This window comes from Myotis brandtii, unplaced genomic scaffold (assembly GCF_000412655.1).
Source record: "Myotis brandtii unplaced genomic scaffold, ASM41265v1 scaffold197, whole genome shotgun sequence".
NCBI lineage: Eukaryota > Metazoa > Chordata > Mammalia > Chiroptera > Vespertilionidae > Myotis > Myotis brandtii.
Window position 1 is genome coordinate 5221 of NW_005357346.1, and position 16103 is coordinate 21323.

The 16103-nt window shown below is 38.0% G+C and overlaps 1 protein-coding gene across 1 annotated transcript in view; it reads right to left on the reverse strand.

Annotated features, from left to right (window-relative positions):
* Positions 1–12702: 12702 nt before the first annotated feature.
* The window catches only part of KCNK2 (potassium channel, two pore domain subfamily K, member 2), a gene marked incomplete at its 3' end in the record, with an annotated part of 19830 nt that continues 16429 nt past the window's right edge, over positions 12703–16103 (reverse strand). The window contains exon 3 of the mRNA XM_005865175.2: positions 12703–12839. Within this exon, the coding sequence (XP_005865237.1) occupies positions 12703–12839 (137 nt within the window). The remainder of the gene's footprint in view (positions 12840–16103) is intronic.

Below are 16103 nucleotides of genomic sequence, written 5' to 3' on the forward strand. Positions count from 1 at the left end.
AAAGAGTATGCAACACTTCAACAGCTGATAACTCAATTTTGAAAATGAACTGCATATTAATAAACACTGACTTTGTAATCATTCAAGTCTGTATACATTTTTTGGGAACACCAAAATAAATAAGTAAATATATATACTAGAGGCCTGGTGCACAAAATTTGTGCACAGGTAGGGTCCCTAGGCCTGGTCAGAGATCAGGGCCAACCTGTGGGGTGACCGGCAGGCGATCGAGGGGCCCCCGCTGGCACCCGCCTTGGCTGGCCTGGGGCCTGCGGGCTGGGGGTAGTTCCTGCATTGAGTGCCTGCCCCCTGGTGGTCAGTGCATGTCATAGCAAACAGTCATTCTACAGGTCGTTCTGCTGTTTGGTCAATTTGCATATTTGACTTTTATTATATAGGATATAAATATACATATTTAATATTTTTATTGCATTTGAGAGAGAGAGAGAGAGAGAGAGGAACATCTATGTGATTGGCTGCCTCCTGCACACCCCCCACCAGAGACCTTGCCTGCAACCTGTGGAATGTGCCCCAACCAGGAATCAAACCAGCAACCTGTTTGTGCATGGGATTATACCCAATCAACTGAGCCACACTGGCTAGGGCTGTCACTGTATATTTTTTATGCTGCTTATTTGTTTCTCATTTGTTTGTTTAATTATGTAAATGTACTCCTCATTACATTTTTAAAGTAAAATTATACAGCACTTGATTTTAAGTAAGCACATCATTAATTGCTCACTATTTGCAAGCCCAATGTTGCCCTATAAAAGAATGTGATTTATTTTCTGTATTGACATAGGCAAACACCTATCCAGAGTTGCCTTGATTTATGTATCTTTCCCAAAGTTTCCATGAATTTTGAAAGGCGATTAGCACTGCACATCTTCAGACTTTTGGCAAATAATTGTAAACTGGAACCAGAAAACATGGTAGAAAAGACAAAAGAGTTTATTAAATGTGATTTACAATCAGGTCTAATTTTTCTCCCTATAATTACCCATAATTAAGAATGTCTTTATCATAACAACCTGCTATTATCATAAATCCATAATTTCCACTCTCTAATTTATCCCCCAAAGATATTTTTCTGGCACTTAAATTTCATTTTCTTGAAATTTTTTTCCCAAAGCCTGAATTTTTTAAACCCAGAATGTCGTGGATGGAGATTGGACTTTCATGTTCTGAACTATAACATTTCCCATCATGTTTACAGAAAACAACTCAGAATCTGCAGGAGCTTGGGACAACTGAAAGAAAATGTTTGACACTATAATGTCACTCAGAGCTCAACAACAGGAGATTGTTTTATTTTTAGAAACAGTTTCACATGGTTTCCTTTTGAGCTCTATCCTCAGGTCTTTGTCATTATTTAATCTGCTAGCGTCTACCTGAGCATATTGCAACATGGTATTTTCTCTCAATTTGTGAAGTGCCACTAAAATTTCATTTTTCATCACTCTGAAAAGTAGACTTATTCAAGCCAATGGTTTTAACCCCCTTTGAGGGCTGTGAACGCTTTTGAGAATCTGATACACAGTGTGGACCTTCTCTCCAGAAGATACAATCTTAAACCCTCAAAGCTTATCCACATAACTTCCAGAGTTTACAAAAATTAAGTCACAAAGCTGATTTCAATCTTCACTGAACAATGAAGAGAAATGGAGAAATACAGCAAACTCTTTTTAAAAAAGAGTCAATATTATGTACATCGTAAACATTATTAAATATATTGTCCTTTTAGTTTTCATAACATCCTATGAGACAGCAAGCACGTGTATTAATATTCACCTATTAAAAGTTTAGACTAGCCCCATGAAGGAAGCCACTCAGAAACGTAGTTCAATGATGTCGTCAAAAATCACACAATGAATAAATATTAGACTCAAGACTCCCATCCACGTCTTCTATTCACAGACTGCATTCTTTTTCCTTGCTTTAAACTCTTTTCTTTAGTCCCTGGTTGGCAAACTTCTCCTGTAAAAGGCCAGATAGTAAATATTTTCAGCTTTGCAGGCCCTATGGTCTCCATTGTAACTACTGGGCTCTGCCATTGTAGCAAGAAGATAGCCAAAGACAACACTAAAGTAGACGGGTGTGGCTGTGCTCTAATGATGACCTACCAGGTGGCAGGCTGGACTTTGCCCACTGGCCATAGCTTGCCGACCCCTGCAGTGTTTTGCCTCTACAGCAAAAAAGGAAGTCAAGTTTTTAAATGTATTTTCCTGAATGGTTTGAATGTTTTTACCATGATTTTGACCTTATTAAGTGAACGTTACTAAAATGCGAGTGAAATCCCTAAATAATACCATCAATAACAGCAAAGGCTCTGCAAAAAAGAAGCTAAGATTATAACTTTACATATTTATTTTTACTTGGAGATAGTTTTCCTAGTGAAACCACTCTATAGGAAGGTAGTTCTGGGCCACAATCTCCTTCAATAATACATAGAGCCAACATTACATGTGAAAAGTAAAAAAAAAATATCCTATTGCAGTGATGGGGTTAAGGAAACAGTTTGGAAAGCAAATTAAATATTTTCTTATAATGTTTAATCAGTTTGAATATCAAGTAACCCGGAAGGAAGGCATTCAAAGTTTTACAGAAGAATGTATTTTCTTTCTTTGTTAATACCAGTAATATAAATAAATGTGCAAAAGATAATATTGGCTTGTTTTCACAAAAGAAAAATGACTCTAATAGTAAAACCAGCTTCTCTAAATTGGTATACTGTCATTCAGTGTACAAACTATTTTCACGTACATAATCTTATTTAACCTCCACAACAACTCTGATTGTGAGAAACACTAGGCCCATTTGACAAGTGATAGAATTAAAGATGATGGAACTGCGATTTGCTCAAGAATACAACCCTAGCTCATAGCAAAGACAAAAACCTAAACTGACATTTTCTGAAATGAAATTTGACATTCCTTCAACTATATCACTCCTTTAAAAAAAAAACCAGGGAGGAATATTTTCATTCTAAGCTGTGCTAAGTAATAGTAGGCTAAGTGGCTGCATGAATACATATAACACATTATTTAGGTGTAGGAGCTATTATCTACATCTATTTTTTATGCATCAAAATAAGTCACAGCATAGTTTCCATTAAGGTACCTACAGAAAGCACTGAAATTACCTATTAGAACATGTGTTCTTTTTGATCAGAAGCTATTTAGGCAGATTATGACTTATTCCATACCCCTTCTTTTCTTTTTTTCTTCTCTTGCTGTTTGCCTGTGGGAATTTCACTCTGTTAGCATCTTCAATAAGGGAAAGCTAAGCAGAGAGGGGAGAAGTATAACACTCAACTAAATTGGCCCACAGGTTGTTTCTGTTTTAAACATAAAGTTGAAAGGGGTAGAAGTGTAAGATTAGTCATTAGTAGGCATTTTTGATGACCTGTGACTTTGAATTGTTCCTCCTGTCAACATACGGTGGGGCAAAAGTAGATTTACAGTTGTGAGTAGGTGAAACACAGAGTTTATTCTATTATTATTATTTATTTATTTATTATGGTATTATTTTCCATACCAACAACTGTAAGCCTACTTTTGCCACACGCTGTATTTCCCCCAATGGGATGTCAGAAATCAAGAGTTGGCTGCATGGAATTCCTTTCCATTTGGAGTTAGCCTACTCTGCATTGGACTTTATGTGCACACAAACCACAATACTTACACATGACCCTCATTTGGCACAGGTACTTCTTTTGCAAACATCGTGCTGTATTTACAGTACCACATACATAACAATGCCAATTTTCCAAGAGTAACATTGCACAAGTCTAAAAATTTATTTTAAAAAGGACTGGGAAGGAAACAAATATGTAGCATAATGACTAGCTGAAAGCCAGGCAGGCCCACACAAATGTTATGACATTCCTTCCTTATCAAACGAAATACTTGAGACAGTTACAAAAAGTATTTTTCTGATAGTCATCTCACCTAGTTTTAATCACTTCCAGAGCCATACCTGCATAGCCAATGGTCAGTTCGATGCCCTGTAAAATCTATGATTTATGACAAATAGTGCAAGATTTCAGTGGTTAGGAAGGGGGAGAAGACAAAGCAAAAATAGATTCTGTGTGTATTCAGGGCATTAACTTCATGATAATTCTTTGCTTCCAATCTTGGAGTAATTTCTTGATCACAAAACCTGACAGTGATTGCTTTCCAGAAGATTAAATATGTTACTGCAAACTTTTCAGAAGTATGCAGAAATATAGTGTGTTTTGTTTCAGAATACAAGCAATTCCTGACCTGAACACACCCAAGATGTGTATGACTACTGATACCATAGTCAGCCCTCCTCTCACTGGGAGTTCCAGTTTCTGTTAGATCTATGCTCTTTTACTCTGTGTTCTTCTACTAAAATACAGAAGAGGAAGGAGGAGGAGGAGGAGGACAGGGAGGGAGGCAGGGAGGGAGGGAGGCAGGGAAGGTGGATGGGGAGAAAAAGGAGAAGAGGGAGGAGGTGGGGAAGGAGGAGAAGGGGAAGGGGTAGGAGAAGGAGCAGCAACTTTCTCACTCCTGAGAAGATTATATCTCTAATCCTTCCAACCAGCACAAGATTCTGGGATTCTGAGTACCAGGTGCTCTGAACTGAACCTCTTTGTGACTGATGTGACATACACATGTAATGAGAAGAGAAGATGACTAATCTATTTCATTATTGCTTTGGAGTCTACAACACTATTAATGCAATAATTCAGTTTTATTGCCTATCAAATATAATTTGACTTAACTACCATTCATAAGACATATTCTCTGAGAAATGCATTTTAACTTAGAAAATAAGTAAACCTATGTGAATGGCAGGAACATAGGTTATTAATATCCTGAGATGGGTTTTTATTTCCATTAATTTAAGTGGATGGGAAGAGAAATGGGAATGAAAAACCCAAAATGATTTCTTAATTTCAACGTCGGTATTTCAAATGCCCAACACCAGAGTCACATATTTTGGGGAAAATAAACACACACTTTAACAAACTGGTATAAAGAAAAATACAGAGATTTCAGTTGGGGCTGGAAGTCACCTCGAAAGATTATCTATGTTTTAAGCTACCTCACAGAACATTAACTTTCCTTTAAAATGGGTTTCCAAAATCCAACATGCAGTTTTCTGAGACTGGCTAAGAGACCAGTGAAATGCCACAGAATTATGAGTGTAACACTAAAGTAATAAGTAACACCCACCCACCAAAGTTGCAATGACATCACCCCCTGGGAAAATGCTAACTGGCAAATTCTACACCACCGCTTCAAGTGCATTCATTTCCCAGTTCAGAGAGTGGCTCCTTGAGATCACAGAGTTGAACAATTTCCCCCTCACCCTCTAAGTTGTAGTTTTTTACTACCAAATCCAACAGAAAGGTCCCGGGCTCCCTGCTGAAGAATCTAAAAGGCTCTACAGCTTGCAATACACCCTCTGCATTTCCAAAATAGACCTCTTCTAAGAAGATAAAAACCCAGATAAACTGTTTGATACAGTTACTCCAAATCTTTAATTTTTTTTATTTCGTCTTGTTTTTCTAATCATTAAGCATTAAGCTAAACAGGCAAAATAGGGGTTTGCAGTAAATCTGTGACAATTGTCATAACAGCTTTAGCAATGCAGCCTGGGTAGAAGCAAATTAAAAGTCCCCGTGGTTGGTCCAGAATATAGAAACTGCATAAATGAATTCAATCTCCGCATTCAAGTGGTAGAAAACGAGTGCTTTGTAACTGTGAGCACAGCTAGTCCAAGGGAAAGCTTCCCATAGGACTTAACGTGATGCTTTGGGACCTTAGAGCTGCTGTACACCACAGTGGTGTCCTTGTCGTTATGCATTGTGACAATCAGAGATCATGATGGTTAAGGGATAAGTTTGGGCAGATCTCAGCCCCAGCATTCCAATTTGCTTCCCACTGGGGGAAATTTTATCATGGTTAATGCCTTATTTAATCACATTACATTTTATTTCTATCTTCAAATTGACCTCAAAATAGAATGCAGTTGTCCATTACATCATTTTGACAATAGCCTTTCCTACAGTATCAGTGATTTCCTATTAGCTTTAAAATAACAAATTTAAAACCCAATACCCCTATGGCAGTATTCTCGGAAATAAGTATATCTCCATCAGAAAACTTTCTTTTTTAAATCATATATCTGTCCACTGTTCACCCTCCTTAGTTCAAGTCAACATCTTCTCTCCTGGTCTCCTTGCTTCCCCCTTTGCCCTCCAAATGGCAGCCTGAGTCAGGTCATGCCTCTCTTCTGCTTAAATCATTCATGGTTTCCCACTGAATTTACAGCATTCCCTTGACCTACCAGGTCTTACACACCCTGGCTCTTGTTAATCTTGCTAACCTTGCTTCTTCCGGGATCTGCCACAGGGACCCATCTGCAGTCCTTGAATATGCCCAAATCTGCCCCTCTCGAGGTCTTTGCCATTGCTGAGTCCTCTGCCTCAACTCGTCTTTGCCCTCTTCTTTACCCCACTGCTTTCTTCCCATCGCCCAAGTTTCAGCCTAAATGTCACCTGCTCAGATGTCTTGAATAGTCTCCATTAGAACCCCTCCCACTCCCTACCCAGTTCCACCATCTGCTCCCTATCACTGCGCATGAACTTCTTGTGCAGTGTTTATGACCATCGATAATGGCCTTGTTTTTCAATGTGCTAATAATTGATTGTTGGCCTCTTCAACCCAAATGTGAGCTCCAAGAGGGAGCCTGCCCACCTGTATTCCTCGTCTGTCTGAATTAAAAAATAAATAAAAACCGAGGTGAGGGGAAGCTACTAAAATGAAGCTTCATGATATAACACAACATATAACATCCTGGCCATTGTTTTTCCTCCTTTCCCTTCACAGGATCAAGTAGCGCTCGCTCTCTATGAATAACAAGCCTAAATATGCACTTCAATATTCAACATTTTGACTCCTTTCTCTTCATTGTATTGGTCACCAAGGCCTGTTGATTCTTGCATCTACTTATTTTAGCATTTTGTCCTACTCTCATCCTTCAACAGCAACTCTAATCACCCCAATACTCTCCTGCTCCTTCCATCGGTCACTGAAATGACCTAATTGTCCCCTCAGATGTCAGTCTCCATGGATCCTCTTTCTGACAAATGCATCTTCTAATGTCTCTTTAACCTGTCCTTCCACTTGCCAAAAAAAGAAAAATCCATGTTCTGACTTACAGTCGGTCCAAAATTCACAAAAATCGAATTATATTCAACTATATTTTCCCCCCCTGAGTCAGTCAATAATATTTCCCACTATTCCTTTAAATAATTCCTCTGGTCTAGTCAAATGCTGACTTTTCTAATGCTCAAAATAAATCAAGTTCATTCCTCTCCTTGTATTTTCACTTAGCCACATCACAGACTGAGAGGCTCTATCCCCGCCTTCATCAATCGAAACCAAAACTTTTTCTTCAAAGCACAGAGGCTCTATCCCCCCACCCTTCATCAATCGAAACCAAAACTTTTTCTTCAAAGCAGAGTTCACATTCAATTTCTCTAGTTAAACCTTTCCTTCCAGTTCCAGCCCACATATTTCCTTTTTCTCAATTCTTATAGCACTTAAACCATGGTTCCATGTACGATGTGAATATACTTGTTTCTGTTTTTCTTCAGTTATTTCATACGTGCAAATTTTACCTTGCACATTGGACTGCAGGCAGACCGTGTTCTTTACACCCCTGGCAGTGGCAGAAGTAGCACTGATTCAACAGGAGCTATTTACACCGACTTACTAGTTTACATGGTCCTGAGCATGAATCCCTTCAGTGACAAACACCAGTTCTAGATAACTTGCAATTCCCTAACAGAACATACTGTCTCTGACCCCTGATCTAGCCTACATGAACCCCCAACGCCTCAAATGTTTCCTTTCCACCTTTACTCACCTGGAAAATTCCTAGTTATCTTTCCAGTCTCAACTAGGACACTCATTAAGGAAAATATTCCTTGCCCCTTTCCTCATCTACCCCAATATCTATGTAAAGTGTCACTCCTACCCACTTCCATTAAAAGTCCTGAAACATACCTGACACACTCTAGGGTAAATGATTATTAGCCCCTTTGGCCCCTCAACTGGTTCTTGTGCAACTTAAGCTCAAATAATTGATCTTTTATTGTTGCAGTAGCAGAGCGATGTTGTTTTCTTATTTGTTGAGTCAACAAATGAACAAACAAAAATTTAGTAATGAAAGCTATTGAAAGAGCTAAGAATTTAGTATAATCGGTATCACTTTAGCATTATGTCATGTCTAGTAAGCCACGCTTCATACCACTTAGAATGCCTAGTTTTTTATTCCAGAAGTAATGATCAGGCACCCACTATGTGTCAGACATTGGGAATACAGAAAAGATTCAAACACATCAAATCCCTTAACCTCACAGAACTTGCATATCTGTGATGAGAGAGGCAATGAATGATGTTTTTTGCTCCAACTGAGTTGGAAACCACGGAAGGTTCTGAGCAGAAGGTTCCTTTCTGCAAGGATCCTGACACTGAGACGATGCCGGCTGGGACCAAAACGGTAGTTAAATGGTGGGTCTCCTTTAAAGGCAGAGCCGACAGAATTGGCTGGTAGTCGGAAAGTGAGGGGGGAGAGAGAGAGAGAGAGAGAGAGAGAGAAGTAAAAACTGGATTTTAGTCTATACAACTTTGGAATGGAATTTGTGAAGGGTTTGGAAGGGCATGATTTTGGAAAGAGTATATAGACATATGCAGAGGTTCTCTAAAATTAGTCCTTAAATTTTAACATTCCATTTTGTGTAATTGAACTCCCCTTGGGCATATTTCCAATGAACAGTAAGGGTAACTTTGGCCTCTAAGGCAAATTGATAATATTGAATAGAAAAGTCTTGGACAATTGCAGCCAATGCAGCTCCCTGAAGCACTACCTGTACCAGGCACCTTATAAAATCCACTGCAATTTATTCTCCAAAACTGTCTCAAGTTCTATTTTTGTTTTTTTAAACAGATTTTTTTTTTTTTACTTTAGAGCAGAAGAGAAAGGGAGAGATAGAAACATCAGTGATGAGAGTCATTGATTGGCTGCCTCCTGCACGCCCCCTACTGGGGATCAAGCCCACAACCCAGGCATATGCCTTGGACCCTTCAGTCCACAGGCTGAAGTTCTATCCACTGAGCCAAACCGGCTAGGGCTCAAGTTCTATTTTTAAATGACTGATACAATGCAACTAGTGCTAGAGGTTACAATTTCTATGTTGTTCACACAAGGCTCACACAATTATCATTAACATTATTAGTAATTGCATTTTTTCATTTTTAATTTAGGATTGTTTTATTTAAGTTTGTTAATTCTATGCTGTGTTTCAGTAAGAACAATACAGATTCTATATATGTGGCTCCAGTCAGATATCCAGTAGTATAATTAGCTTCAAGTTACACATACTGAAAAAAAGAGGTTGAGTGAGCCAGGGGGTTGGGGTGGGGGGGGAGTAATTACATTTTAAATTTTCAAAAGCACACCTATAAAAGAGGCCAAAATGTTCACTGAACCATAGATGATAATCTAGTCCAGGGATGGGGAACCTTTTTCCTGCCAAGGGCCATTTGGACATTTATAACATCATCCGCAGGCCATACAAAATTATCAGTTTAAAAATTAGCCTACTATATTTGGTCAGTTAATTAATTTACCTCTAATGCCTTGGCAGGGCCAGACCAAATTATTTTGTGGGCCATATACAGCCTGTGGGCCTGATGTTCCCCACCCCTGATCTAGTGCAAGGTCAGAGGAGGTGGCTTTGACCTGGGAGTAAAAGACCATGAAATATTTCTGGATGACCTAGAATGACTTAACTCACCTAAGACTGAAGCCTGAGATAGAACAGTAGGAGATCTGGGCTGTCAGGCAGCTACCTAAACAACCTAAATAATCAGTTACTGTGCTTAATGGCTATCATTTGGGGTAAGGCTGGTAATAATGGCTTATTTTTTTCATGTGTTGAAGGATATGTCTGCAAAACTTACTGAATTTGGGATTCAAAAAATGAGACTGTTTATAAACATACCCTGCAACAGGAAGGCTGTATAATGACCGAGTCTCCTGTGGAATAATTGAGTGGTGGTCATGATGAGTTATAACTTGGACTTTTGAGTTGTCATTGGGCAGAAACAAACCATTCTCACTCAGTCTGTGAGTTTTTTTTCCCTTCCAGACGCTAAGTAGTTTACACAATAAACAGTCATTTCCATAGTAGAAATGACCAAGATGCCTACGCGCCAAAGTTAACCTGTCATTATGGTTAGAAATCAAGGTTGCCATTCTTCCAGATTTTCACAGCCACACAACTTTTGACTTAGCTAATGGAAAAGTAAGAGTGAACATAGTTCCTTGACCTCTTGACGAAGGCAAAAGTCAACATGCTAAGGTATTTATTTCACTGGCAAGTGACCCAGCACAGAGGCATTCCAGTGGATTCATAATGACAGGTCACTACAGATTCCTCTCAAAGGGAAATTTTAAGCGAGAGTTCCTCCATAAATTGTCCATGCTTTCTTCTTTAGGGCTTTGATATAAAGCACTGATTCGAAACCTTATATACTTGATTTGTCATTTGTCAATGACACCAAGGAATAAAATGAAAATTTTTAGAAACTTACTTCACACCCCAAAAATCAGAGATCAAGCCCAGGAGAGGCATCCTCATCACAAGCATAAGTGGACAGGCAGAACTCAGTTTTGCACATATATTTTCTTTCACTTAAAATTCCTTCATAACTGTGATGGGTCAGTTTCCTTCCTTATCTTGAATATTATGCTTTAAAATGACCTCTTTCCATTAAACCAGACAGCTACAACTCCTCCTGGTCCCCAAGCCTGGCATTTATGTCCTCTGGGTATTTCTTGGGCACTGAATGACTAACAGAAGAGAAGTCATCTACAAGTACCCATTCTGCTACCTAGAAGGTGCTGGGTGTATGCACGCTCAAGCTGAGGAAGAGATCACATTCCACTATGTGACCCTTTTATCACTGTAACAGGTGACATGATTAAGAGGCAAAACAGCAAGGGTTTAAACTTTAATTCTTTTTTGTAATCCTCACAGTTCAGTGTTAATTATATATATACTAGAAGCCCAGCGCACGAAATTCATTCCCTCAACCTGGTCTGCACCCTCTCGCAATCCGGGACCCCTCGGGGGAATTCTGACTGCTAGTTTAGGCCTGATTCAGCAGGGATCCCACAGGGATTAGGCCTAAACCGGCAGTCAGACACCCCTCTCACAATCGGGAACCACTGGCTCCTAACTGCTCGCCTGCCTGCCTACCTGATCGCCCCTAACCGCCTCTGCCTCGGCCCCCGCCACGACGGCTTCATCTGGAAGGATGTCCGGAATGATGTCCAGAAGGTCATTTGGCTGTCTGGTCTAATTAGCATATTATGTTTTTATTATTATAGATACTAGAGGCCCAGTGCACAAAATTCGTGCATGGGTAGGGTCCCTAAGCCTGGCCGGCAATCAGGGCCAATCTGTGGGGCAACCAGCATGGTGACTGGGGGGGGGCCCCCACTGGCACCCACCTTTGCTGGCCTGGCGCCGCCCACTCGCTGGTCCCACCCCCCACTGCCACCAGTCGCCTCTCTCTGTGGGGTGACTGGTGGGGCGATTGGGGGGCCCACACTGGCACCCGCCTTGGCTGGCCTGGGGCCTGTGGGCTGAGGGAAGCTCCTGCATTGAGCATCTGCCACCTGGTGGTCAGTGTGCATCATAGCAACCAGTTGTTCTGCTGTTTGGTCAATTTGCATATTAGGCTTTTATTACATAGGATACTAGAGACCTGGTGCATGGATTCATGCACCAGTGGGGTCCTTCGGCCTGGCCTGTACCCTCTTGCAACTCAGGACCCCTCGGGGGATGTCAGAGAGCTGGTTTTGGCCTGATCCCTGCAGTCCAGGCCAAGGGACCCCATTGGTGCACGAATTCATGCACTGGGCCTCTAGTATGCATATAAGATCTTTGGTTAATCTGCCCTCCCCCCCTCTCCCCTTTCCTCTGAGATTCATCGGTATGTCCCATGTTTCCATGCCTGTGCATTGAGTGTCTGCCTCCGGGTGGTCATTGCGTGTCATAGCTACTGGCCGGTCAGCTGGTCGCTTAGGCTTTTATATATATTTATATATACTATTGGAAACACAATGTATAAAAAGAAAGCCCTGAAGTAGTTAAAATAGACATGCATGTAAGAACAGGAATAACCTGTTAAAATGTAGAGTTAAAATTTATAAATTGAAAACGTTGATAACAATCATTTTAAAAAGTCAAAATTGTACTCCAAATCTCTGTTTCTAAAACCAAAGAATCAAAGATGCAGGAAAACTATTTGCCCTCCCCCACCACACACACACACACACACACATACACACACACGCACGCACAAAAGCACATCATAATTTCAAGCCATTGCATGAAGTTCCTACCCATTAGTTGAACGACAACTGCACTGCCCTGGAGTTTCACGTGTATTGTAAATTTAACTCAGGATTCTGAAACAATAACTAATTCATTTCCATCATTCCTTTGTTCAAACCTTTAAACCTTCTTTCCAAAATTAATTCACTAAAATCTAGTTTTCTACCTTACAAAGACCATTTTGATCAACTGTAAAAAATAAAAAATTCAAACAAATGAATTTTAGCTCACAAGCTGTACCAAAATTAAAAAACAAAATAAGTTGTCTCCTACCTATGGTGGTAATAACAGTGCCAGCAAAGAAGAAGGAACTTCCCAAGTCCCAGTGACTGATTTGATTGGAGGTGTTTCCTAACGGTATAATCCCTGCATTTATTGCTGCCACTATTTGCTGCAAGTTTAAAAAGAAATTCATCAGTACACATGAATCACATGGAGGCATCAAACAGCATATATTCCACCCCAGATGACTAATTAGACAAGGAGTTTCAATTCTAAGGTTTGCTTTTCCACTTAAAGTATACAATATAGATTACAACTTTATACTAAAGAATTTAATAAATTCAATTCTATTTGATAGTAAGTGAATGGATCTGCAGGAAGCTTATCATATTGTATCAATATTCATTCATATCATCCATTAACATATATAGTGACTTATATACCTTAGCAACTAACTGTAGCAATGCATTTTTAGTAAACATCACAGATTTAAAATATCAGATGGTAAACTACAATTTAAATAATATATATAGCTTCATCAAAACCACAAATATTTCCAAAGTCCTAATCATTTTGAATGTTAAACATAAGTAGCAAAGCCTGGGAAGTGTGAAGCTATAGAGAACATATATCAATGAGGTCCAACAAAACAGGCTAAGATGAGATGGAAAATGCAACCACAATTCACTATTCTCTAAGTAAGTCCATCTATACTTAGATTCTTAGAATCCATGGACCACGAGGATCTAGATGCTGCCTTGAGTAGTACAGATAGACAGACAGATGATGACATTTTAAGCCCTTCTTCAATCATCAGATGTTGGGGAGGGAATGGGGAATTCCACAAACACTAAACATAGAAGGGAATATGAGCCCGACCCACATAGCTCAGTGGTTGAGCATTGACTATGAACCAGAAGGTCACAGTCCCATCAAGCTTGATCCCCAGTAGGGGGCGTGCACAAGGCAGCCGATCAATGATTCTCTCTCATCATTGATATTTCTATCTCTCTCTCTCCCTCTCCCCTCTTCTCTGAAATGAATAAAAATAAATAAAATAAAAATAAGAGGAAATGTCTTAGGAGAAAATGTGTAGTGAAAGAAAAACAGAGAGATTGTTCAGATAAGACATTTCTGTTGGAAATATAGTCTTAGAAATCTTCATCACTTGACTTACAGATTTTAAAACTAGAGGAAACTTCATTTGATAGGCAAAAAAAAATTAAAGACCTAAGAGGTAAAGTGACTTGTTTAAGGTTATATAGTTTACTGGTGAATGGGCAAATACTACATTGTACTAATATTTGGAGGCACTATCCAAGAAGTTACTGTCAAATGTGATAAAGCAAGTAATCCAGAGCTGAAATACAGAATAAAGTCTCATTTATCTAATTTATTTTCATCTATAAATTAAAACTTCAGTAGTTGTGTATAAAATTAATTGAATTATAATTGTTTACATTAACTATGACATATGTTCATTGCAAAAAATTAGAAAAATACAGAAAGTTATAAAGGTATATTATGAATAAAATCTATTCATAATTCTAGAATCCAGAATCCAAAGATAACCACTATTAATTTATTAAGCTATCTTCTCCTGGTATTTTTTAACCCTTTTTACATAATTGGATTTATGAAATATATGAAATGTATTTTCTATTTTTAATCATTATTCTAGATGCAGTTTTTCCTTGACATTCCCATATTTGTTATGGAAATGTCATTTCTCAATATGTAGACATTCTAAAATGTGTCTTATTATAAAAAAATGGTGCCATGAACATTTTTGTGTATAAATACTTTTGCATTTCTGAATATTCCTCGAGAGAGATTTCTAGAAATAAAGTTGCCACATTAAAGATTATGAATATTTTGAAGCACTTGATGTATAGCTTAGCTATCCAAGAAGGTTATTACAATTTACAATTTCTTTCCTCAACAATTTATAAATGCTTAGCAATACTATTACCTCTAATATTAATATTTTATCTTCACCAAACTGATAAGAATGATTTCATTTATATATCCTTTATGATGAGTGAGGTTGAACACTAATACTTCCTTTATAATATATTCAATGCACACAAATATACACATATCCACGTATATTCACAGTATAATGAAACTAGTTTTGAGTTAATTGATTTTCCTTATCTGACTCTATATTGTAACTTTAATATCAGATAAGACAGGTCTACCTGATTATGCTTCTTTTAAAAAATTTTTTTGCAGTTACTACCTATTATTCTTGCACAAACTTTGGGATCCTTTAGTTAAATTTTATACAAATTTTCATTTCCACAGGCTTACCAAATCCATTGTTTGGATATATGTGAAATCTATAAATTAATTAAGGAGAATGAACACTAGTATAATAATAACACTTCCCATCAAAGAACATGGTATGAATCTCCATTTACTGAGTCCTCTTTAATATCCCAAATTAGAGTATCTTTATATACTTCACATAGGTCTGTAAGGTTCTTCTTAGGTATATTATTATTTCCATTTTAAATTATAACTGGTTAATGCAGTATATTGCTCATTCTCTGCACCAGCAGGTCTCAATTTTTTAAATCTCAAAACCACTTTACAGTCTCAAAAACTATTGAAGACATCAATGAGCTTTTGTACATGTGAGTTATAACTATTGATATTTACTGCATTTGTTTGAATTTATAATTCTTGAAATGTTTTTATTAATTCATACAAAAAAGAACAATAATCCCGTTATATATGAACATAAGTAACCAACTTTTATGAAAAATAATTGTTTTCCAAAACAAACAGTTAGTGACAAGAGGGGCATTATTCTATAATTTTATAAATCTCTTAAATATCTGGCTTAATAGAAAACAGATTCTAAAATATATTTCTTCTTTCAATATGCTGAGAGAGAACAACACATTGCCTGGAGAAAACTCATGAGATAATCAGAGTGGAAGGCAAAAAAAATCTTAGTACTACTAAGAAAATAGCTTTGAGCTCATCAATCTTCTGAGATGGTCCTGGGACCACATCTTGAGAATCGCTGCTCTATACTACTTCAACTCACTGCTCTTATTATTTCTTTTGTTTTATTGCTTTTGTTTTCTACCAAAGTAAGCAAACTTATAATTTACAAATAAGACATTTTATCTCAGCATCTTTCAATAACTATGTTTTATTACTTTTCATCTCTTATTACATTGCCTAGTATTTCTAAAGCAATGTTAAATAAAAATGATAACAGACTTCTTTGGGGTTTTTTTGTCACATAAATTTCTCAATGACGTCAGTGTTTTATCTTTAAATATATTGACCATTGGCAAGAAAATGGTATTTAATTAAATAATTATGAGCAGACAAAAAAATTAGAAGGACAGATACACTTAAAAAATGTAAAATGGTAGTGTCTAGGGGTAGAGAGGCCAGATAGCATCTCCCCCAC